This window comes from Mus pahari, chromosome 5 (assembly GCF_900095145.1).
Source record: "Mus pahari chromosome 5, PAHARI_EIJ_v1.1, whole genome shotgun sequence".
NCBI classification, from domain to species: Eukaryota; Metazoa; Chordata; class Mammalia; order Rodentia; family Muridae; genus Mus; species Mus pahari.
In genome coordinates this window covers 155,423,199-155,448,165 of record NC_034594.1, presented here as the reverse complement: position 1 = coordinate 155,448,165, position 24,967 = coordinate 155,423,199, and the positions used below count along the sequence as shown (strand labels likewise).

General features: G+C 41.3%; 1 protein-coding gene across 1 annotated transcript in view; it reads right to left on the bottom strand.

The window, feature by feature from the left end:
• Nucleotides 1-3,247: 3,247 nt before the first annotated feature.
• Aida (axin interactor, dorsalization associated) overlaps nt 3,248-24,967 on the bottom strand; it is a 27,950-nt gene continuing 6,230 nt past the window's right edge. Inside the window, exons 2-10 of the mRNA XM_021197413.1 lie at nt 24,133-24,202; nt 22,416-22,469; nt 21,962-22,016; nt 14,304-14,367; nt 13,958-14,061; nt 11,399-11,521; nt 8,978-9,100; nt 4,426-4,543; nt 3,248-4,338 (exon numbers count right to left, since the gene is read on the bottom strand). Coding sequence (XP_021053072.1) covers nt 4,242-4,338; nt 4,426-4,543; nt 8,978-9,100; nt 11,399-11,521; nt 13,958-14,061; nt 14,304-14,367; nt 21,962-22,016; nt 22,416-22,469; nt 24,133-24,202 — 808 coding nt within the window. The 3' untranslated portion in view covers nt 3,248-4,241. The remainder of the gene's footprint in view (nt 4,339-4,425; nt 4,544-8,977; nt 9,101-11,398; nt 11,522-13,957; nt 14,062-14,303; nt 14,368-21,961; nt 22,017-22,415; nt 22,470-24,132; nt 24,203-24,967) is intronic.

The following is a 24,967-nucleotide window of genomic DNA, read 5'->3' as shown; positions in this document are numbered from 1 at the left end:
TTATGGATGGTTGTGAGCCACCATGTGGTTGCTGGGATTTGAACTCAGGACCTTTGGAAGGGCAGTCAGTGCTCTTAAGCATTGAGCCATCTCTCCAGCCTCCACTTCTTTCAAATAAGCCAGAGGCCCACTCATTCTACATGACTGCCCTTTCTTGGTGCTCAAGCTTGAGAATGAATTTGTACTACTATCAAGAATTATAGTACACGTGCTGTGGCACGTGTGGGGAAAAAAATTGACATTATAAAATTATTTGACCTGGTATTTTGTTGCTTTTAAAACCATTCTTTCACTAAGGGTGACTAACAAGATAAAAATCATATGCCATGACTGTAAGATAATTTCTTTTTAGAAATGTATATTCTATTTTCTCTCATATCACCTTGCAGCTGATTTTCAAGGAGTATAGCAAAGAATCAGGAAGCTGCCATGAGGCAGAAAGATCAGAAAACCAATGTACATCCTCAACTATGGGCTGAGCTCAGTAACATGGCTGTTTTGAGCGAGGGTCTCATTTTGTACCCAACATGGCCCTCCTGTCTCAGCTTCCTTAGAGGCTGGAAGTTCAGGCTTGACTTACTACGCCTGGCTCAGTTCTTTAACAGATGCTATTCAGAAATTAGTATTCAAACACTGCTGTTTCTTTATAAGTCAGGTAAGTTTAGGAATCTGGTATTGTGTCATACTTAAGTTTGCACTCTTTTACTCTGTCTTTAAAACAAGTAGTCGAGACTATTTACAGTACCTTTAGCAGCACATTAGAGGGCATATAAAATAGAAAGTATACAAGCTAAGAAGACAGACAGTGAAGGTAAATTGCTGCAGCAGTGTAAGCTGCTATAACAAGTAAAAACAGCTTACTGTGACACTGCACACTCTAAGGTCCTGTGAAGTAATGACTGAAACCTAGGGCACATCATGTCACTGCTGGGAAGTTAAATCCACTGGTGATTTTGAAAAAATGAGCAAAAGCTTCAATGTGAAATAAAATCTTCAATGACGGAAGACATACAAAGACAGGTTCTCTAAATGCAGGAGTTCCAAGGGAGTTGTAAGCCCTCCAGTAAGAGTTCAGCCTGCCTGACCCCAATCCAGAATTACACAAGGTTTTATAAGAAAATGCACAGGAGAGTGTATATAATTTGAAACTATTTTCTATTCTATGCACATGCATTTTGCTTGCATGCTTGCATGTATGTATGTGCAACATGTGTTATGTCTGGTACCCATGGGGCCAGAAGAGGGCGCTAGATCCCTATAACTGGAGTTACAGGCAGTTGCGAGCCATCATGTGGGTGCTGGGAAGTGAACCCCGGTTCTCTGCAAGATCAAAAAGTGCTTTTTAACTCCTGAACCATCTTTTTAGCCACACATGCCATTTTTAACCATATAAAAATAATACTAAATTGCAAACACTTCTTGAAAGTATCTGTCAACCTTGGGACACAAAACTGTGAAAATATAATTTATAATTTTTGCCTTTTTTTTTTTTATAAAGATAAGATCTCACCTATATAGTCCAGCCTTGATCAAACTTGCTATCCTCCTGCCTCAGCTATCTTGATTACCTAAATTTAGAGGGCATATAAAATAAAAATTATACAAGCTAAGAAGACAAATAGTAAAGGTAAACCTTTTTTTGAATATTCAAAATTAGGATATTCCCTCTAAAGGCCTTTATTCTATCATTATCATAAAAATCATCAGAAACCTCAGTTGTAGCATTTCTGTGCCCTTCTGAGCCCGTCTATTACTGCCTTTCCTCAGCCCCATCTGATGAGACATCCTGTGCTACAAAAGCCTGTGTATCTACGGATGGCAGAGGACAGGACACCTCAGTTGAATCAGACTCACAAGTTCTTGTTTCAGAAGTCCCCTCCAGCTGTTTCTGGGTTGAATGGCTAAAGCTCACTAGGAAGGGGCAGCACCTCAGCCTGAAAGCACCTCTGGTTGACTGCTAGAGGCAAGGCTACTGCTCAGTACAAGGGAAACTCAACTTGTGAAGTGGGGAGTGCTTTTGTGTTAATTGCTATAAGACAATCTTGTCATTCAGGTCTGAATTAAAGCTGAGCTTTAATTTTTTTTTTTTATTTGTTCTTTTTGTTTTGTTTTGGAGACAGGGTTTCTCCGTGTAGCCCTGGCTGTCCTGGAACTCACTCTGTAGACCAGGCTGACCTCAAACTCAGAAATCCACCTGCCGCTGCCTCCCAAGTGCTAGGACTAAAGATGTATGCCACCAGTGCCCAGCGAGCTTTAATTTTTAACACCATGTTCCACTAAAGTGCTTTATTAACCCTGACAGCAGGCATTTGTGGTTCATATAAGCCATGCTTGTGTGAACGATCAGTGCTGTAGCACAGAAAAGTACCACCTTGCTATTTGTCTTTTATGATCTGTAAGAAATGAGAAAGGACAATGTACAGTCTTTGCTACACTTTAATAATAATAGGTTTTAAGGAATTAATTTTTATGTCTAGTCAGCAATATCAAACAAAATATACTGAGTAGTCCCCAGGTACAGAGTACTGCCAAGTACCTTAGACCCTTCCATGACAGATGCGGCTCTTGCCCCCAGGAGCTTACAGTCTGGGGACCTACAACTCAAAGCCTGAGTGGGACAGTGAGCTAATTTAAGGCAAAAATCTCCTCCCCCTAGAGCTATTATAGATGGGATAATTTTAGCATTTGGAACTACCCAATCAAGATTAATTTAGTTGTAGATTTTTTTTTCACGTTGAACCTGAAATACAGTTTTTTAAATTTTTTTTTTAGATTTATTTATTTATTATATGTAAGTACACTGTAGCTGTCTTCAGACACTCCAGAAGAGGAAGTTAGATCTTGTTATGGATGGTTGTGAGCCACCATGTGGTTGCTGGGATTTGAACTCAGGACCTTTGGAAGAGCAGTCAGTGCTCTTACCCACTGAGCCATCTCGCCAGCCCCTGAAATACAGTTTTTATTAAGCTCTATCTAGTAAACAGTGGCCGAGTAGGTGCTGAATGAAAGTCAAGACTAGATCTCTTGAAGGACAAGTTTAAAACATCTTCGTTGTGGTTACTTACTTGAAAAAGCAAATATATTGAATGGTGTGATGAGGTTATACTATTAAAAACAGCCCCAGTATTGACAGTGCAGCCCCTCATGCACTGTTCACTGACATGTGAATATTGAAATACATGGCATGTCTAACCCACAGAAAGCCCCTCATGAATCCTAATGTTCTGTGTAACAACCATCCATCATGTGCTTTCAAAGTTTTATTTATGCCTTGTTACACCAAAAGTAAATAGTCCATTCAAAATAAACTAGTGACCTGCATATTTTCATATGGATGAATGACTGTATATCTAAATAGGACATAAATGGCAATCCTATCTACCTATATTAAAAAAATAGATAGTCTTTCCAGATTTTTGCATACTAAGGAGAGGTATGGGTCTTACGGTCTCACAATGGGTGGTTAGGAAAGCAGCAGTTATCCCGCAGCATCTTGACATCTGACTCAACTGTTCCAAAATGATACAATTTAAAAGATACTGTAAACACATTTTAAAATCCATAGTTATTCTGAGATGGTTCCAATGTTAACCCTAGAACTACCAGAAAGAATTAGCAGTACAATAGAGAAGAACAGATAATCCACCTGACTATACATGTGCTCTCTTCAGAAATCAATCTGGCCATCCGGGGAACACTCCATGTGGGATTCTCATCTGGCCAGGTCACACTTTCTATGCAGGAGACCCACGGCATCACGCTAGGTCTCTTCTACGGAGACTTTGCTAGGCAATGTAACTAGTCCAATTCCTCTCAGAGCAGTTCTACCCACTTCAACTCACAGCGTGGCATTTAAACCAGAAGAGCATACTGGAGCAGAAGTGAGCAGAGATGTAAACTCTAGCACATTCTTATTGCTGCATTGTCTCAAGTTCTGCACATCTACAACAGTGCTGTCTGGGAAACAGGGTGGTAGTGGCAATGAGAAAATAGACTATTAATTGCACAATTAATAGAAAAGTGAAAATGTTTCCAAATCTACAATAAACCTGTGTCCAAAGGAATGACAGGTCAGTGACGTGCTGAACTTTTGATCTGGGGTCCGGCTGCAATAGACTTGCTTGGTCAGCTGGCACGGGTAGGGCTCATTTCCTGCCTGTTGAAGGGTGATTATGCTACACAGAGCTATGATGGTTTCTGAGTGGGAAATTCACACAAGTTCTTGGTTATTTGTATCAGGATCATTCCTTGTGCAAACTTTGATGTAGATGAAGATAAAGTGGTTTCTTGGTCAACAATTGCAATTTCTTTCTTTTAAAATCAGTGGGTTTCTTGTATCTGTAACCACAAAAGAAAGATTATTGTTTAAAATATTCTGCTTGATTGACCCCTAAGTTCCATTCATTTGCTATTCCTAAAACTTACAGTTCTATTACGATTGGCCCAGGTTTAATTTCATCCATCTCCATGAAGGCAAAACACTTGGTGCTGGTGAACCTCTTTTTAGGCTTGTAATGTTTGAATTCAAAGAAGATGGCCGCACCTAAGAAATTGAAAAACATATAAACCACAGGCAGCACCTTCTGTGTTAATTAGCTTTCTTTACTCACCAGAAGCATATGAAAAAGCAGTGATCTGCATAATCTGCAAAGTAACCTGTTAAATACAGTCTGCTGAGGTATGACTATTGGCTGCTAGGGACACCACCACCGTCTGCTGTATCTAACATTTCTCTATATCAACCAATTCTACAAAGTCTAGCAAACCTTCCCGAGTAAGACTGACTCAAGACTAAATCACTAAGGAATATCAAGTAGGGTAAGATTGCTCAGTGGTTAGAACACTTGTCATGCAAGTACAAGGACTGGAGTCCAGATTCCCTAGAACCCATTTGACAGGTGGCCATGGTGGCCTGCCTGCAATTCCAGCTTTGAATGAAGAAGAGACAGTACTCCTAGCGCAAAATGGTTAGGAAGAAGAATAGCTGTGTCAGTGAACTGAGTTCAACTGAGAAATGTGTCTCAATGAATAAGAAAGAGTAATTGAAGAATACTCCCACTGGCAGCCTTGGGCCTCCATAAACATATGCACACAAGTATAGGTGTACCTGCATATACATGTGAACCCACACAAACTCATGTATACCAATGTGCTAGATAGTTTTATGTTAGCTTGATTATCATGCCCACTCCAGTGAAGTCGGCTTGACAGGCCAGAGAGGCCCGGAAGCACTCACGAGGCAAAGAGTTTCAAGGAAACTCAGCCTCCTGGAACCTTGGTATTCCCATAGCTAGAATGCCCCAGATTTGTCCCTGCGATATTGTGGAGGGTCTTGCATGCTGTCTTACAGTATTTTACTGGAAGTTACTATCATATGCAAGTATTTACCAAGGCCTAGGAAATAAGGGGGTTGTGGTATTGCATTATTCATGAGACGGTCTGCTAGAGCAGAACCCTCTGAAACAGGCTTTTTCACTAGGCCCAAAGGAATAGCATAATCAAGCATTTACTGGGTACCCCTGGTGGTGGGGGTTAACAATTGACTAGCTTTACACCTGGCTTCCTCCTTAAGCTGCCTGGTTCCCTTGGTCTTTTGATGTATGCAATCCTTTGTTTTGTGTCACTGTAACTCTGCCTGGCTTTTCTTGTCGCCCCCCCCCCCCCAGGGGTTTTTACAATCCTTCCTCAGGTGCCCAGGCTTCTTACAACGGAAACATGCAGCTTTCATTCCCCTGAGAATGCTTTTCATTCTCACTCATGTTCTTAAAATTGGCGCTGAGTTTCCCTCCTTTCACCACCACAGCGTAGGCCTTTACTACGGCTGGTGAGCCATCTAAACACGCTTTAATGCCAGACTGGCACATGGTAAAATTAATTTTTTGTTCTTAATTGGTCTATCCTTAGCAGTTCGACTGCAGAACGGTAATGAAATCCTATCCATGCCTGAGAAATAAAGAAGAGAAAGAAAAAGGAAGGAGAAAGAAAGAAAGACTAACCTGCCCCGGTATCCCTGTTCGAAGGCGCCATTCTGCCGCAGACTAACTCCTTTTTTGGGTCTCCTATCTGCGTGGAACGGGTCTCTGGTGGCAGATAGACTAAGGAGTCGGATGGGAATTTGACACTCAGATTCTACACGCTCTCTCCCATCCGACTCCTTAGTCTATCTGCCACCAGAGACCTGTTCCACACAGATAGGAGACCCAAAAAAGGAGTTAGTCTGTGGCAAGTCATCGGAGAAGAGAACCTCAAAAAAGGAAATGCCTCCATAAGAATTTTTCGAGTTAGGGTTTCTCTGTGTAGCCATGGCTGTCCTGAAACTCATTCTGTATACCTGGCCGGCCTTGAACTCAGAAATCTGCCTGCCTCTGCCTCCCAAGTGCTGGGATTAAAGGTGTGTGCACCACTGCCCAGCTATAGGGCATTTTTAAAAATTAGTTATTGAGAGGGAGGGCCCAGTCCACTGTGGGTGGAGCCATCCTTGGACTGGTGGTCCTGGTGCTATAAGCAAAAAGGCTGAGCAGGCCATGAGAAGCAAGCCAGCAAGCAGCACCCCTCCATGGCCTCTGCATCAGCTCCTGCCTCCAGGTTCCTGCCCTGTGAGTTCCTGCCCAGACTTAGTGATGATATGAAGTGAACGATATGGAAGTGTAAGCCAATAAAATAAATCCTTTCCTCCCAGCTTGCTTTTTTTTTTTTTTTTTTGTCATGGTCTTTCCCTGCAGCAATAGAAACCCAAACTAAGATAATCACACGTAGAAAAAATTTCAAACAAAACAAAACAAAATCCCAGAAAAGGAGCACAGTCTAGAGAGATAAAACACATGTAATGTGCTGGGCAGACTGGCAGCCAAGGCTCCTTTTAAAACATTCAAGCTTCATCAGTTTTGCTTCCTCCTAAAACAAACCTTGATATCTAAATAACACAAGTCACACAGTGTTAACAGTTACCTAACGCCTGCTTTAGAGTCCTAAGCTGTGTATTTTACCGCTGCCACTGCTGACACGCACATCAAGATGTGCTATGGAAGGAAGGGTATAAAGGCAACAATAATCAAGCTGATTGGATCAAGTATAAGGGAGTTACATTGTTATACACCTACACAGACTGACAGTTAGGTTCTTTATCATGAAGGGAAAAACAGCTAAGATTAGGGAAATAAGTTACGTCACCAGTGTAGACAGTCACCAGTGTAGACAACCGCCTTCTTAAGCCGGCCTGGAAGACAATGCAAGTCCACGTCTCACTCCTTAACTCTGCTTTGACCAGGGTGGTGCTGGGTCCTATCTTTAAAAACTGTAACAGACATCTACTTTATGACCATACACCTTTGAACTGATGTTTAACAATGTTCTAAAATGTGTCAACGGTCCTGGTACTTGGATGCAAACAGGCATCTCACAAATCAAGCAAAAAAGCCCACTCAGGACAAACTTGAAGGAGAGGGAAGGAAAAAGGGAGGGAGGGAGCGAGGGAGGAAGGGGAAAGGGAGGGAGGGAAAAATGGGCACTGGCCATGTACTCGCCTTCACATAAAAGTATGACAACAATCAGGCTACTGGGGACCAATTTCCCTAAGCACAGGCCCCTATAGACCCACAGAGCTGTGTATCTCTTCTCATCCCTACACCAATAGCAGGCACACCTAATTATCAAAGAGACTCTGGGGCTATCAGGTCACATATCTTGAAAGCATGGCTTGAAATCCTGAGTCCAAACAGGTCACCATCCTTCTTACTCATGTATATCATAAGAAACAAGATGTCCTGGTATGCAGACCTCTGCACTCCACACACTTGTTAAGAGAAGTGTAAAATTAGGATGTGCTGAGATGACTTAAAGGTTTAGAAACAGAAAAGTTAATGAACTATAGTGACTAAAGATTAGGTTCAAAACTGGAGCAAAGGAGCGGTGAAGCCCTGCTATGGCTCAACGACTCGACAGCATCAGGTCAGAGAGCACAGTGAGGTCCACCACTGTCCGCCTTCGAGTCAGAAATAGATTTAAAGTAACAGGGAGAAAGCCAGTGCGTTAAGGCACACTTGGAGTTGCAGTCTCTTCCTTAGCCAGAACTCTCTGACACATCCTCTTCTAAGGGAGTTTCAAGTTCTGGAGTCCATCAATGACCTGAAGGACTTTAAAAACACTTGCTGTGCTGCACCATGCTCCTCTATCAGAGGCAGGGAGCTGCTTCTGCTACAGCTCTGGCTTTGAGAAGCAAAGCGTCACCCTCCAGAGGCTGCAGGAACGATTTCTAAAAGGCATGCACTTCACACACACTTCCTACAGAGCTTGGCATCTCAGAAACTGCAGCTGAGTCTCAGGTTCTCTGCAGAGAACACTAACATCAGTGGGCAAATGGCAACTGCTAATATTTACTGTAAGAATTTGTGCTAAAAGGTGGCTCTTTCTCATCTTCCCTCCGATGAACTACATGTTCTGCATTTTTCTATTCAGTGCAAGTGGAAGGAAAGGGTTTGAGAGCATCCTCAGGAGTTCCCCCTTTATCCACTCATTAGAATGAAAAAAGCTGCCATGCAAGTATGCGTGCGTGCACGTGCAGAAGCTAGAGGTTAACGTCAATATCTTCCTAGATCAGTTTTCCACATTGCTTTTTGAGACAGGGTTTCCCTCTGAGCCTGGGGCTAGGCTGCCTGGTCAGCAAACCTCAAGAACGCACTCATGTGTCATCTCCCAGGCTGTCACACCTAGCTTTTACATGGGTGCAATGGGTTTAGCACAGGTCCTCCCACTGAGCCATCTCCCAAGCCTGACATTTTAATAGTAAAGAACTTATATTCTAGTGCCATTATACAGATAACACACCACCCATTTTCAACATTTAAAAAACATGACTATTTGGATTTCTTCAACTATGCAGGTGACATTGACTTCTGCCAGATGTGGACTATGATAGGACCACTGTGTACATACTCAAGCGAGTGCTGTCCATAGGAAGACAAAGATTATGGTCACAAACCTTTGGTTAACTTTTCAACATGTTTCTGGAGCTCAATGTCCACATTAAAATGAACGTAAGTATCTTCTTTTCTTGAAGCCACAGGAGTATCTTGTACAGGAGTTAAATCTATGCCATTCAGATCTAGAGAGAAACAAGTTTCCACTTAGGGACAATCAAATTTACTGACCGCCAAAGGCCACATATCCTGCAGAGGTGGGATAGGGGAGGGATTCCGGTGCCCTACCTAATAACTGAATCTATGAATGCTAAACTATAAATTAGTTTCCCTGGTCTCTGCTCTCAACCCCTACCTCCTTTTTGTTTTTGAGACAGCCCTGGCTGTCCTAGAACTCCATCTGTAGACAAGATTGACCTGGAACTCAGAGATCTGCCTGTATGTGCAGGGGCCTGGAACTGCTGTGGTCCATAGGTGTGTGGAGTGAGCTGAACTTAGAGGATGGAGACGACAGGGTTGGGAAAATAAGTCTGCAGGAGATCAAATTTGATCTTTAAGAAGGAAAGAACTGCCAGGCAGCGGTGGTACATGCCTTTAATCCCAGCACTTGAGAGGCAGAAGCAGGCGGATTTCTGAGTTCGAGGCCAGCCTGGTCTACAGAGTGAGTTCCAGGACAGCCAGGCTACACAGAGAAACCCTGTCTCAAAAAAAAAAAACAAAAAACAAAAAACAAAAAACCAAACAACAACAAAACAAAACAAAACAAAACAAAACAAAGGTAAAGAACATATGTGCAGCAAAAAATCTGGACTTTATATACTCTGTTACAATGTGGCCAGTCCTCAGCCACTATTTCCCAACAATGATCAAGGGCATGGCTGGAAAGGCCTTAAATCTAGAATGAAGTCAGAATTCCTCAGCTGTATTCATGTCAGATGGGCATGAGAGCTGCCAAAACCAAAACAAAAGGAAACAAAACCAAATAAGCAAAAACAAAAAAACCAAACACACAAAAACCCCTGTTTCATCAGTGAAGAAATGTATACATTGTACCTACATTCTAGTTATGTTTCCTAAAACATAACCTGCTTTACCACAGCCAAATGGTATACTCAGTTACTGGATTTGGCTGTAATTTCCTGGACCCGGAATCCCCACTTAATCAAATTCTGCATTAGGCTTAACAAATAATGTATTTATTATTCAACAAAGATATTAATTTGATAGGTCCATCTGATTATTTCAGTTCTTAAAGATTATTACACAAAATCATGTTTCAGCTCAACACACATGCAAAGGTAACAATATTCACTGCATATCATTCAGTATTTCATAGTTAATTCAAAAATACCTTCCTGAATGAGTTATATCATTCTATAAATGGTCTATCAAACAATGTGCAGAGCACATTACTTTTTCACATTTGATAGCTGGGTATATCTAAAGCAGCAGTGCTCCACCTGTGGGCTGTGACTTCTTTGAGGATCACTTATCAGACAGCCTGCATGTCAGATATTTACACTATGATTCATACAGTAGCAAAATTACAGTTATGAGTAGCAACAAATACAGTGTTATAGTTGGGGGTCACCACACCACGAGGAACTGCACTAAATAGTCACAGCATTAGAAAGACTGAGAACCACTTACTTAAAAGGATTACCATTAGTTATCTCAATCATGGTCTCTGCTTATTCAAATTTTCTCTGTGGCTAAATTTCTTTTCACTATTACTAATGAACCTATGGATCTGGGCTTATTTCTACAAGTGATACAAGTTGCCTCCATTTAATCTCAGCTCACATCTGGTTGTCTGGTTAGTTTTAACCTGCAACATCAAGTTAACCACTTATATTAACTGTGCAGTCACTTCTTGACAATGATGACTTGACTCTTATGAATCAATAATAACGTTCTTAGTAATTTTTTTTCAAACAAGGTCTCTTTATGTGTTCTCTAAAGTTTTTAATAATGCAGGGGGAGCAACCAGTTTAATCACACTTTCTAACTCTGAAAACAAACTTTGCTGTCCTGCAGTGGTCTCAGGGACTGATCTCCATTTTCACCCTCCACTTCAGTATTCACGTTATGGAAACCTGCTTTAGGAATCAAAGGGCTATTCAACCTACATACCTGTGGAAAAGGAGGGTATTTTCTTAATTCTGTATTCTGGAAACTGTCTCTGCTGCTAAGAGGACTGTGCATGGCTAGCTAGCTCCCTAGATGGGTCTGGAATATGAAGTATAACAAGAAACAAGGACAAACTCAAAAGCAAAAGTGAGTCTAATCTATACATTTAAAAATATATTTATTAAATTATCAGAAGCATTCACTGAAGGACTAAAGATCAGTTCCGGGGACTTCCTACCATAAAGTGAATTAAAGTGAGCTGCTGCAGACAGAGGAGCCAGGGCTCTACAAGCCGTTCCAAGTGGAAAGCAGCGTGGTGTCTGGCAGAAGGACACCACACACGGGGCTCTGACCTTTCACGCTGACTGTGATGTAGGGATCGATGCACTGCCCCGCGTCTTTCAAACCAATTTTCTCAATCCTGATGGTGAGTAACGTCATCCCTGGTTCCGATGGTAACCGTGGCAATAAAGTACCTGGCAACAGAGGAACCACAGTGACAATTAGGCCATCAGAAATACTTTCAGCAAGCAGGCTCCCTTGTAACTTAGCAACCAGGCAGGCATTAACATTTTGCTTTCTAACAATCTCAAACACTGTATTATTCCTTTTTGGTTTTTAGGATGTTCTTAGGTTCCTGAGAATGGACACTCTGGGCATGTGCCACCACACCTGGCTTGGTGTTATTCTCTGGGAATAAATACTTAGTTATATGCAAGATAAATCTGCACTCCATACCCCACAAACACCATAAAAGCAGAATTATTAAGGCAAGCTCATTAAATGTTCATGTTACTAAGGAAGCCTAATTCTAAGCTAGCACAAAATCAATTAAGAAAGTACATTCACATAAACCACATATTCAGTGCACTCGTAAAGACACACATTACATTTCAATATCAACTTCTAAGAAAAAAAGACAGGAAAATCTTGTTACTCTGAAGCTTGAGAAGTGTGTGAGGCTGAAAAGATGGCTCAGCAACTAAGATAACTGGATGCTCTTTCAGAGGACCTGGGCTCAAGTACCAGTACCCACATGGCAGCTCACCACCTCTGTAACTCCAGTCTAAAGATATCTGATGCCCTCTTCTGGCCCTTGAGGGCACTGCATGAACATGGTGCACATACACGAAGGCCAAAAAAAAAAAAAAAAAAAAAAAAAAAAAGAGGCCAGGTGTGGCTCACACCTTTAATCCCAGTACAAATGGAGTTTTAGCATAGCCAGAGCTACACTGAGAAACCCTGTCTCAAGAAACAACAAAGCCAGAGTAGGGATGGGGGTGGGGAGGGGGCAGTTGAGAGCAGAGACCAGGAAATCTTTTAGTTATAGTTTATAGTTTAGTATTCCTAGATTCAATTACTAGGTAGGTTATTAAAGCCGAATTTGCTGCTCTCTTCCTCATTCTATTCTGGAAGAGCAATTTGAACGTTGGAAATGTTTCCATTCACCAACTAAACTTGATGGGTTGGGAACATGGCTCGGTGTCTAAGAGTGCTTTCTTGGCAACCTGAGTTTGAAACTTAGCACCTTAGTAAAAAGCAGCTCAGGGCTGCACTGGCAAGTGAGTGCTGTGTAGTCCTCGGGCTTTTGGTTTTCTGTAGTGCTTTACTCGGATTAATTTAGGTGTGGAGAGGCACTGATCTGGCTGCAGCTCCTCTGGTCTCTGAGTCAACAGGGCAGCACACCTTTCTGTACTAAATCATGCATTTGGATTTTCTCCTTTCTGAAGAGGGTGTTGAAATGTCCTTTTCTTATTAAGTTGTAAGAGATCTCTAATATGTTAGAAAAAAAAAAAAAACCAAAGAGTTTAAGAGGGTTTTTTCCTAAAAAAAAAAAAAAAATACTATACTGGAACACAACACACACATGTAAAATGTCTAAATTTTGAATGCAGCTTGCTGAGTTTCACACCATGGACACACCTCTGTTGTGGCACCAGAGCAGGAAAGGCATGACCAACGAGCTAGGGCACCCGTGGTCCTTCTGTCCCCATCAGGCCTCTCATGACTCTCAGCAGAAGACAGCAAACACTGCTGTTGTCTAACACTACAGACAGGCTGCTTAGATGAGCCTGGTCTCTAACAGTGTCTTCTATGAGAATTTCATGCTAAGATAGTCGAATTTCTTAATGACTTCTTTCATAGTTGGTGCTTTTAAAACATCTCTATAAAACTGTGTTGAACTCAACAGTAATAATGGCTGGTACACTGCAGACTCTAGGCATGCATATGGTGCACATGCATACTTGCAAGCAAAACACGTGAAATTTTAAAAATGAGAAAATGTAATAATAACATTTTAAAAAGAAAGAAATATCTGTCTTCAGAAGCAAAACAGACTAGAATTAATGTCTTGTACCTGAAAAAGACCACCAGTCATAATAGCTACCGTGTGTAAGTTCCCTGATGTTATTTACATTCATAGGGAAGGAAGATCTTCACCCAAGCTTGTCCACAAATAAAAAAGGCTCAGTGTGCATCCTTTATTCCTCTTGGGGAAGGTACACCAACTACGATTTGGTTAAAGACTGGTTAAGTACCACAGACACAGGCTGATACTGAAGGCCCGAGGCAAAGCCTGCTTGCAAGGCTGACCTGTGGCTGGCATTTGGCATCTTGGATTTGATGAGGGCTTCCATCTGCCTCTGTTCATCCCTTAACACCTCACTGTTTATGTGAGCAGTATGCTTGTGAGCTGTGAGTGCCGGTGTATCTCAGCACGTTTTCTCAAGACCACTAAGGCAATGAACCCCACTATGTGCCTAAAACAACCACTAATGGTGACCTAGCCATGAAACTGCCTACGGTTGTCAAAGGCACTGGAGAAGCTTTCCTCTCCAGTAGAAAATAGCAACGTAAGTTCCACAAGTCCTGCAGGATAAAGCAGTACATGTGCTGCATAGGACGCTCACCAGGAACTCTAGCAGAGAAAGAATCAGGAGGTCCTGCTCCAGCACCACCTTCTTCATCTTCTTCAAATTCCAAATTCTCTTCTTCACCAGGTGCTAAAATCCGTCTATATGGAAAAGAGAAAAGAAAAACAAACAAACAAACCTTAAACAATGAGCTATAACACTTCGTATGCCAAAAAAGCCTCAAAACAGTATTCCACAGGATAGTATTTTAAGAGGTTGACATATTGCTACCAATGTTGATATCAATCACTATCAATGACCCCAAAGTGTATAAAGCAACAACAGACGTATCTGCAAAGCAGGTATAAAGAAGACAGTAAGGGAAGAATATAAATATGAATACCTTAATGGGATAGGCTGAACATCAAATGGGAATTCTTTATTATATGTAAGAATATTCTTCAGGACTATAATAAAAAGACAAAGAAACATGAATTTTTCTATGAAAACAAAACATTGTAACTCAGAGAGCTATTTTTTTTTAATCAATTTTGCCCAGCATATTTAAATATATTTTTAAACTTCCAGATTATCTTTCCAGAGCCACTATGCACTTGTTTGTAGAAGGTCTGAGGAAACTTAGCTCCCCAACCCTTTTTCTACTATGTACAAGGTCCTGGGTGAGACATGGGGCACCTCTTCCTGTACTGCTTTAATCAAAGGACTGACACTAAAGATGAAAATGAGAGAGGTGCAGGAACATATCTTATGCTGTCTTACGTTTTCTCCTCGAAAACTTAACAAAACTTATCACCAAACTGATACGGTTTGTGTTAGCATGGTTATATTTATATTCCTTTTATGGTAAAACTTACTGTATATCTCCATATATTACAGATATAGACAAGGTAGTGTTTATCTTCAAGAGAAGTCTCTAGACAACATGGTCTTGTGTCCTGGCTGTGGTTGCTCACCTCCCACAGCTCCCTTTGGGCACATAAAACAGAGGGAGGTGCTTTGTGGTGCTGTTGTGTGCATCTGCAGAAGTGAACTAAATAGGTAACTCGGTGTTTTACTTCCCGCCTTATAGGTCCCCATAATAAGCTACAAATTACACGTAGGTGAACTCACAGTCTGAAATGGGCAACACAAAAGGCTCTTGTGTCTTAGTGCTCAGCACTCTGCCTTTAAACTTCCAGAGGGCACCAGTGGTAATGACTGTCAGTTGTTAGCCAGTGTGTGTGCTGAGTCCAGTGAGAAAAGCCAGCATGCACAGTTCTCACTGACTTGCACTCTCTCTCTTTAGCTCCTACCCATACTCTTCTACCGTCTTCCTTTTCTTAGTAGCTTTGTACTTATTGCCCACAATGATTTAGACTCTCCTAGGATATAGTGATCAAGAACCCCTAAATGAATCTTAAACCAAACTCAAGAAAAACAGACAGACAACAAACATGTCCACAAGTAGACCAGATATCATATAAATATGAGCATGCGAGAAGACAGCAGAAGAGCATCACACCATATTTTATTCTGTCTTGAATAAAACTGGCCTCTCAATGGCATAAAACTACAAAGGTCTGTGGCAGAAAAGTTATCCTTCTGATGCTTCTCTTATGATAAAGTTGCATTACATTTTTAACATATTACAGATCTAGACTCAGTAGAGCTTATCCTCAAAGGAAGTCTTCAAACATGAATGCTGGCTGTGGACAGGTTTTAGATTGAGACATACACTCATCAAAAACTCCCATTTGGACCTTAGAGCAAACTCAAGAAAAACAGACAACAGATGCCACCAAGTGAAGAGGCTCATGTACGAATGTGGTTACTGATAGGACGGACACACAGGAAGCTGTGTGAATAGGAAGAGAGATGGTGGAGCAGCCCAAGTCCACAGGGTCAGTGCTTCAAAACTATGTTGTAAGAAGACACTGGAGCTATGAACCAGGATAGAGCATTGTCCCCGGCCACCTGGGGTCAGAGCCCTCCAGTATTCCAGAAGAAGCAAGAACAACAGCGGCTCAGAGAAGGAAGCGGAGCTTTGGGGTGGGAGTGAGGAGCCTTTCTTCTGAGACAGTTTCACTAAGTACCTCAACCTAGAATTCTCTATGTGACAGTGCCTCGCCTTGACCTCATGACAGTCCTCCCACCTTAGTCTCTTGAACAGGCACATCTGACCACATCTAGCTTGAGCCTGGCTTCTTCAAATAACACAAAGTTTACAAGCAAGAGAAAGTTATTGGAAGACCAAAGTAGGTTTAAATAAAATCCCAGCCCTACAATTCCAATGATGAACACTTGCATAACTAAGCTAAAGTAATGTGCCGTCCCAATCCTAGAAAGGGAATGCCACGTCCTTCCCAGACGGTTAGATGAAGAGAGTTAAGTAGAACCCTGCGCTGCCCTGCCGGAATCAGGACTCACCACAGTTTTCCACCATCGCTGACTAGAATCCTACGTTTCCTCTCTCACAGAGAAGTTCTGCCTTTTCAAAAAATAACAATATCCCTTCTGAACTTTATGATTACAATAAACCATTACCTCAGTAACCAGAAATTACTCACTTGGTATCATGGTGAACACTAAAAATAGGAGCAAAGATGACAGCATTTGTCATTCTTTTAGATATGACACAGAAATCATGTCTTATGAGAAAAAGCCAACCTTAAACATATAAAACAAGTTGAACGCTGTATTAGTTATAAAGAATATTTTCCCTGTGCCCTCTAGTGAGTCTGGCTAAGGGTTTATCTATCTTGTTGATTTTCTCAAAGAACCAGCTCCTGGTTTGGTTGATTCTTTGAATAGTTCTTTTTGTTTCCACTTGGTTGATTTCAGCCCTAAGTTTGATTATTTCCTGCCTTCTACTCCTCTTGGGTGAATTTGCTTCCTTTAGTTCTAGGGCTTCTAGGTGTTCTGTCAGTTAACTAGTATGTGCTTTCTCTAGTTTCTTTTTGGAGGCACCCAGGGCTATGAATTTTCCTCTTAGGACTGCCTTCATTGTGTCCCATAAGTTTGGGTATGTTGTGGCTTCATTTTCATTAAACTCTAAAAAGTCTTTAATTTCTTTCTTTATTTCATCCTTGACCAAGTTATCATTGAGAAGAGTGTTGTTCAGTTTCCATGTGAGTGTTGGCCTTCTATTGTTTATGCTGTTGTTGATGATCAGCCTTAGTCTGTGGTGATCTGATAGAATGCATGGGATAAATCTATCCCATCATCAGCCACCAAACCCAGATACTATTGCACATGCCAGCAAGATTCTGCTGAAGGGACCCTGATATAGCTGCCTCTTGTGAGGCTATGCCAGTGCCTGGCAAACACAGAAGCGGATGCTCACAGTCAGCTTTTGGATGGAACACAGGGCCACCAATGGAGGAGCTAGAGAAAGTACCCAAGGAGCTGAAGGGGGCTGCAACCCTATAGGTGCAACAACAATATGAACTAACCNGTACCCCCTGAGCTCGNGTCTCTAGCTGCATATGTAGCAGAAGATGGCCTAATCGGCCATCATTGGGAAGAGAGGCCCCTTGGTCTTGTAAACTTTATATGACCCAGCACAGGGGAAGGCCAGGGCCAAGTAGTGGGAGTGGGTGGGTAGGGGAGCAGGGGCGGGAGGGGGCGGTATAGGGAACTTTCGGGATAGCATTTGAAATGTAAATAAAGAAAATAATAATAAAAAAATCACATAAAAAAAAAAGAATATTTTCCCTTAGGACAGAGGGTTTTATTATGCAGGTCAGGCTGGCCTTAAACTCCCTGCATTGTTGAGGCTAGACTTGAATTCCTAATCCTTCTGCCTCTGCCTTCAGAGTAGAATAATCACACAGAGGCATGTGTTACCACAACTGCAAATATTTTGCATTTTGTAAACTTTTTATAGGTATCAGTGCTTTGGACAGTATTAACTTAGAACTGGAGAGGGGGCTCAGAGTTTAAGAGCATGTACTATTCTTTCAGAGAACCACAATTCAGTTCCAAGCACCTACTCAAGGTAGTTCACAACCACCTTTAACTTCAGTTCCAGGGGATCTGAGGCCCTGCTGTGGTCCCCGAAGGCACATGTGCTTCTATAAACAACCAACACCATCGGCCTGCTTCCACAAGCCAGGCTTCACGCATGTGTCTCTGGGTATGTTTTATGTACTTTGAGTGCATGCACTGTGGAAGTCAGAGGACAACTTTTGGGAACAGGTGCCTTCCTTGTACTGTGTAGGTCCCAGGGACTGAACTCAGGGGTTTAGGCTTGGAGGCAAGTGCCCTGCACTCTGAGCCATTTTGCTCTCCCCAGGCCTCACCAAGTGTTTTCCAGCTCCTTAGCTAGGACCACTCACATGAGCCTTCAGCTTCAAGCACTCACAAGCAGTGGTGCCCTCCCTCTCCTACTGAGATCCAGAGCTCCCAGCCCTTCTGACTGCTGGAGTGGACCTGCCATCACCTGGTAGCTTCTTCTCTAAAAAATGACACACGTGGAAATTCAACACATGCTCTTATAGCAATAAGAAAATGTCTTACAGTATAAATGTTCTTATAGTATCACTTCACGGTAGGCAAAGATGGAAAACTACTTTCATTCTCAATGTTTTTTTAAGCTATGTAAGAAGATTCCCTCGTAAGACACTCAAATCTATTGAATACAGCACAAACCAAGTTTACCCCATAGACAAAGCACTGCATAGACTGTGCATGGGGAAGCCAAAGGCTGTTTGTAAGGACTCAGAAGAATGGGATAAATAGGAACCAGGGAAATGCAGGGCAGAGTCTGACAGTGGGTATTAAAAACAGCACAAAGTGGAGAGGAGGAGAGGTTGTTAGTTGAGGCTAAGCAGAGCCCAGAAAGCTTTCAGGAAAGAGGGATTTCTGTGTGCTCTAAAGGATGGCTATGGAGAGGAATTAGGGGAACTGGGCTGGGATAAGCAGTGCGCTCTGGAGAGGAAACCAAAAGGTACTAGAATTCCTACAATCTCAGACAGCAGCTCAAGGGATTCAGAGTCTAAGGAAAGAAAACATCAGCAAAATGTGCCACCTCAGTCCAACACACTGAAGGGTCATATCCAAGGGATAGCTTGACTAAGAATATTTCACCTAAAGCGTAAACACTGAGTTGCAGAAAATATTTCTGGTAGAAATAACTCCTAGGTGCCCAACTTTGATAAACAAAAAATTAATAGAGTTTGTCCTACTGAGGTAAAGGAGACATAGCTATGCTCCTTCCAGAAAAACAAGCTAATCATCCAGAAGTATGGAGACGGGTTCAGCAGGTGGCTCAGTGGGTAAACAAGCTTGATGCCAGGTCCGAGGACCCGAGTTTGATTCCTCAGACCTGAGTTTGATTCCTTGGACCCATACAGTGGAAGTAGAGAACCAACTCCTACATGCTGTCCTTAAGTTATCCTCAATGTCTACTCAGACCGTTGGTGAGCCTTCTACTCTTATAGATAGATAGACAGATAGATAGATAGATAGATAGATAGATAGACAGACAGACAGACAGACAGCTAGATATATAGGAGAAGATAGACATAAAACAACTTTTTTAAGGTCAAGAAGTTCAAATGAAAAGCATTATATTAATTCAAAATATATTAAAATGAAGGCAAAGCTAGTGGAAAATTACTATAATTCCTGTACTTTGGAGGCTAAGACAGGAGAGAATTGAGTTTCAGACAAGATTGGGCTACACGGCAAGGTCTTGCCATCTCACCAAAACAAAGCAAAATAAATCTAATATAAATCTTTAAAATAAAAACAAAAGCCTTTAAAAAAAGCAAGCAAGAGGAACAGCAAGCCACTTTTAGTCTAATATTCCACTAAGGCATAAATCAATAGCGCCTCAGGCATTTGAACTAGATAGAAATCTATGGCATTTAGGATAAACAAACCCAAGACCCATTCCTGATATCAGCAAGCACAAGGGCACATATGAGTGTCAGAGCAAGAGGCAGATCAGAGAATTTCCCCGAATGTCAAGTCATACAGCTGATGACTTAAAAACAAACAAACAAACAAACACAACGGGGGGAGGGAGCAAGAAAGAAAAGCAACCAATCCAAGTTCTTTGAGGCACTGGGAGGAGAGGTACAGGAAACAGTGTACAGTCTTCATAGATCCCACCTAGCATAAGGTTCCCCATCTACCCTACCCCTCCCCTTTGCCTCACCTGCAACCCTAAAGGACCAACCAAGGCCTTATTCCTGTAAGCCACATTCCCCAGCCCTCTGCAAGACTCTTAAACTGTGTTTGAAGCAAACAAAACCCAAAAATCCTAACTGAAAATAGTAATTGTAAGAAGCAGAACCCTACTTCTTTTTTTAACCACGTGAGTTTCTCTGATGGAGCCACCCTCATCCCGACGACAGCTGTGGCCTTGATGTTTTTGTCTGTTTGCTTCTGTGTGGCTCTGGGGGATGCCTCTCACATGCTGGGTATGTGCTCTACCAAGGAGAATACCAGCCTCACTCAGAGTGACAATCTTCTTATTAAAGCCACCAATGTGTTTTTCTCCAAAATATCTTATATATAGCCAGTCACAGAAGACCAAATATGGTTCCATTTGTATAAAATGTTCAGAATAGACAAGTCTATAGACAAATTAAATTAATGGTTGCCTAGAACTGGAGACTGGAGAAGGCCAGGATTGGTAGGGAAACGATTGATGCTAGTGGGTACAGGGCTTCTGTTGAGGGTGATGAAAATACCCTAAAACTGACTGTGGTGATGGCTGCAAAGTCAAGACAATTTAAGTAGGAATTATACTTCTATGATACCTAAATATCATCTCAGCAAAGCTACTAATAAAAAACTTACATAAAGTATTTGTTAATGCTTTTTAAAGAAATCATAAAAGCTCGAGGCATGAAAAAATGTGGTCAGAAAAAATTAAAACCTTTTACAATATTTGATTGGTATTCCTATATATACTGAGTACAGGTAAAAACTATTTATGAATATAAAATTATAGTTCTTGTAACAAAAAGGTTATGGTCTGTATTACATAAAGTAACCAAAACTATTGAAATGACACAGTTCATCATAATTCTTGCCATATGCAGAGGGATCTCGCTCTGAAGAGATGAGATCTGATCAGCTAACAATTGTGGAAAAGCCACCAGAACCACAGCAGACCTGTGTCCTGTGTTCTCTGTTGCTTCTCTCTACCAACTCAACAAAACAACAGAAACCTGACTCCTGTTGGTACAGACTCTGCAATCCTTTCTGCCCTGCTCCTTCCATGACAAGCACACTTGACTTCTTATGAAACACCCAGGGTGTGGAGACACCAATAGGACTGCACTAATAGGAACTCTGCTCCCCTGATTCAGGCCCTGCCCAGCGACTAAGGGCTGCAGAGAGACAGGGCTAGTCACTTCATCTCATTCCTCAACTAGACAGTGAGAGAATGTGACCACAGCAAGATTTTGTCATGTTCTCAATGCTGATTTTATGATTCCCTACTTAGAAATCTGCCTTAACAGAAGGCTCTGAAAACTGTTCTTCCCCATTTACAAACACACGTAGAGCCATGCACTACCATCTCACTGTCATATTTACCTCTGCCCTTATTGCAGACATTTCAAGAAAGCAAATAGTCATCTGAACCAGACAAAAAGAAAAAAGGGGAAAAAAGTGCTAGCCTTTTGAGCAGCATCTTAACCACCAAAATATTTGAAGAAATTACTTCCTTCAGAAAGTTGTAAAGGAGGAAAACAAGACTCAGCAAAGGAGTATTTTCTAGCAAGGCCCGCAGCAGGCTACAGTTCCATGCCATGTAGATGGACGGCATCACTACCCACAGCTTCTTCCCTTCCTTAGGCTCTGCTGTAAACACTTTCCTAAGAAACTAGTGTTATAAAAGACACCAAAACAGAACAAAGGCGAATATATATTTACATCAAATTGTAACTACTACAAATATTGCAGGAACTTTAACAAGAACTCAAAAGATGCTATATAACTATCTAGTAAGAGAAAATCACCATCTATGCTAAACAGTGCTAATATCTACAATGAATTGTTTCCCTAAAAGAGACCACAAGAGTACCAGAAGATAAAACTTACTTGGTTCTAGCTTCTTCAGGTCCTCCAGTTTAAACTCTTCTTGGGACTGTGTGGACTAAATTTAAAATATGCATATTACATCTTTTTACTACAAAGATTTCACTGCACCTTATGTCTCTTAAGTGGCAAAAACCAAATTATTAAAATTATTCAAAAACCATTTCTTGCTTTCAAATTAGAAAATGAAAAGCTCCAAACTGGGTTTTGTTTGTTTTGCATTTTTTTGGAACTTTCAGGCTAAATGTAATAGAAAAAATTAAATTTCTATCTTTGACTTCTATAGTTTACAAAATATGAATTAACTCATGTAAGTATGCATGCTACTGATAAACCCCAATAATTGTTAAACTCTTCTGAGATGACACAGCTTTTGGCATAAATGCCTATTGTTTCCACAGAACAATCATATTAAAAATTAAAAAAACAAAAAAAACAAAAAAAAAATCCTATTTACCTGTAATGCTGCACTTCGCAATTCCAAACATGTTGCAATTTTGCCTATGGTTTTCTGTAGGGAGGAAAAAAAAAAAACACTGTAATATAAAATAAAGAATTTTTTTTTTAACCAATAAGATAAAAATGTAGCTTAACACCTGGGAGTTCACTAATAAACTCTTAAATGTAAACTTTTCTTCCTGTAGAACCAAGAGCTTTTTATGCAGAAATGCACTCCACTATAGCACAATAGGCGTCGTTCACAACTGTTTTAAGAAATGTCACCCAACCTCGGTTGCTCTTGAGGTCAAAATGATGTGCTCTTACTGATACAGTGCAGAAACATGACTGAGTAACTCAAGTCTAGACATGCCAGAGTCCAAATACACTATGATTAAGCACTGAGGAGCCAGATGGCCTAGGGAACAGAAGAGAGAGCCATGTTAGGTGTGCAAGCTGCCACCTCAGGGGTGAGGGCAGAAGGAAAGCGCCGACTCCTGAAGACTGTTCTCTCACACACACCTTAATAATTAATAACAACAACAACAAAAAAGAATGAAGCAGCCAGGCAGTGGTGGTGCACATCTTTAATCTCAGGGCTCAGGAGGCAGAGGCAGGTGGATCTCTGAGTTCAAGGGCAGCCTTGTCTACAGAGTGAGTTCTAGGACACCTGGGCCTACTGAAAATAAGCTAAGTCTAACTTTAGACTTAAATTATTAGCACTCGCTTAAAAACCAATTGTTCATAATTAGTACAGTATAGAAAATCTAGGTAAATGCTTTTTTATTTTGTCATTGCCTAGGGAAGTTGAAAGCTCAAAAGATCATTACGAGAAAACATAAAAAAAAAAATAAAGTAATTGTGCTATAATGTATTCAATTTATATAAGGAAAAATTAAACATATACAAAGACTATAATCTCACCTAATCTATACTTAATTTTTTTTAATATCTAAGTAACTAGTCATCTTCTGTATCTTCTGTCTAGCTGGGGGTGGGGGGAGAGAGAGAGAAAGAGAGAAAGAGAAAATGAAGAGATGTGGGTAGAGAAAAGGACAGAGATAGAAAGGAGGACCCTAAAAATATACAACAAGCATATAGTACTGAATTAACATTACCACTTAAATTTGACTTAAAACAGGGACAAGCTTTCTAAGTATCATGAGTCAGGATGTTCTACATAGAAACTTACATGAAAAAACCTACTCCACCAAGCAGGGGATTCACTGGAATGGAGCACCTGGCAGCTTCCCATTGGCTGTTACAATCGGTTGTCACACTAACAAGACTACTGAGATGTAAAGGGAATGCTCAGTAACTAACCATGAACAGACTCAAGTCAGAGTCATCCAGGCATGGTGGCATATGCTTTTAATCCTAGCACTCATGAGGCAGAGGCAGATGAAATGCTGTGAGTTCAAGACCATCATGGTCTACATAGTGAGTTCCAAGATAGCAGGGTTATATAGTGAGAGACTTTGTCTCAAAAACAACAACAAAACCCCACCAACAATGGACATGCCAAAATAGACATGGAAAAGCCCATGAGGTCCAACCTCACACAAAGAACGCAGGTAACCAAGGAATACTGAGAACAGGGCAGTCTTGCCCAGGCAGGAACACACCAACTGATTATCCAATAGCAAAGGGTCATCCCTGAGAACATAATACAGTAACATTATAGCTCCTTCCTTATCAGTGGGAATCACAGGCACCTAGAGATTGCTTTATGGTACCTTTTGTTCTTCTGTGAATTCAGAATTATTGTGTTGAGCTTGGGCCTCCTTCTGTAAGTGTCTTGCTAATCTGTAAGAAGAAAACATTTTTTAGAATTGAAAGGAAGCAAGCTATCTCAACAGCAGCATGATGTTACAGCCCAATCTTTTAAATACAGCGAAGCACAATGCTTTGTTGTAATACTGTCCGTCTCTCACACTTAGACACAAACTCTAAATACACTACAGTACTTTTCGCTGCATTTTCCTGGGCAGAACTGGAGCTAAGACAGTAAAGTGCTAAGGTTGGGGAGGGTCTCACAGACCATCGAGTCCAGCTTTCCTTAGCACCAACAGTTTCTCCTGCAACAAGACAGAAGGCAGTTATCCAGATTCTGTATAGACTGTACCACTGAGCGCCAACAGCTGTACTGACTACAGATGCTTTACCAATCTACTATCAACTTGCTGACTAGTCCAGATCCAAATTACATCCATGACAAAGTACAAATAATTTATCAAAATCTACTTGTAAAGGTATTTGTTTTTGGAAAAAAAAACCCAACATTCAAAAATACAAGTCACTGATTACCCAATTATCACCGTCCTGTAAAACGGCAGCTATGGGCTGGGGAGAGGACTTCCATGAGGTCTCATGACCTGAACTGCAGCCCCAAGGACCACATGAGCCAACTTCCCCGTTGCCCTCTGACCTCCACACACATGGTATACACATGCCTGCAATAGCAGTAGGCCTCTGAGCGGTTTCAAGGTTGGATCAATGTTACTACTCTATTTGTTAAAGAGAATAACAGAAAGGACTGACATTTAACACACATGCACCGGGGGGGGGGGG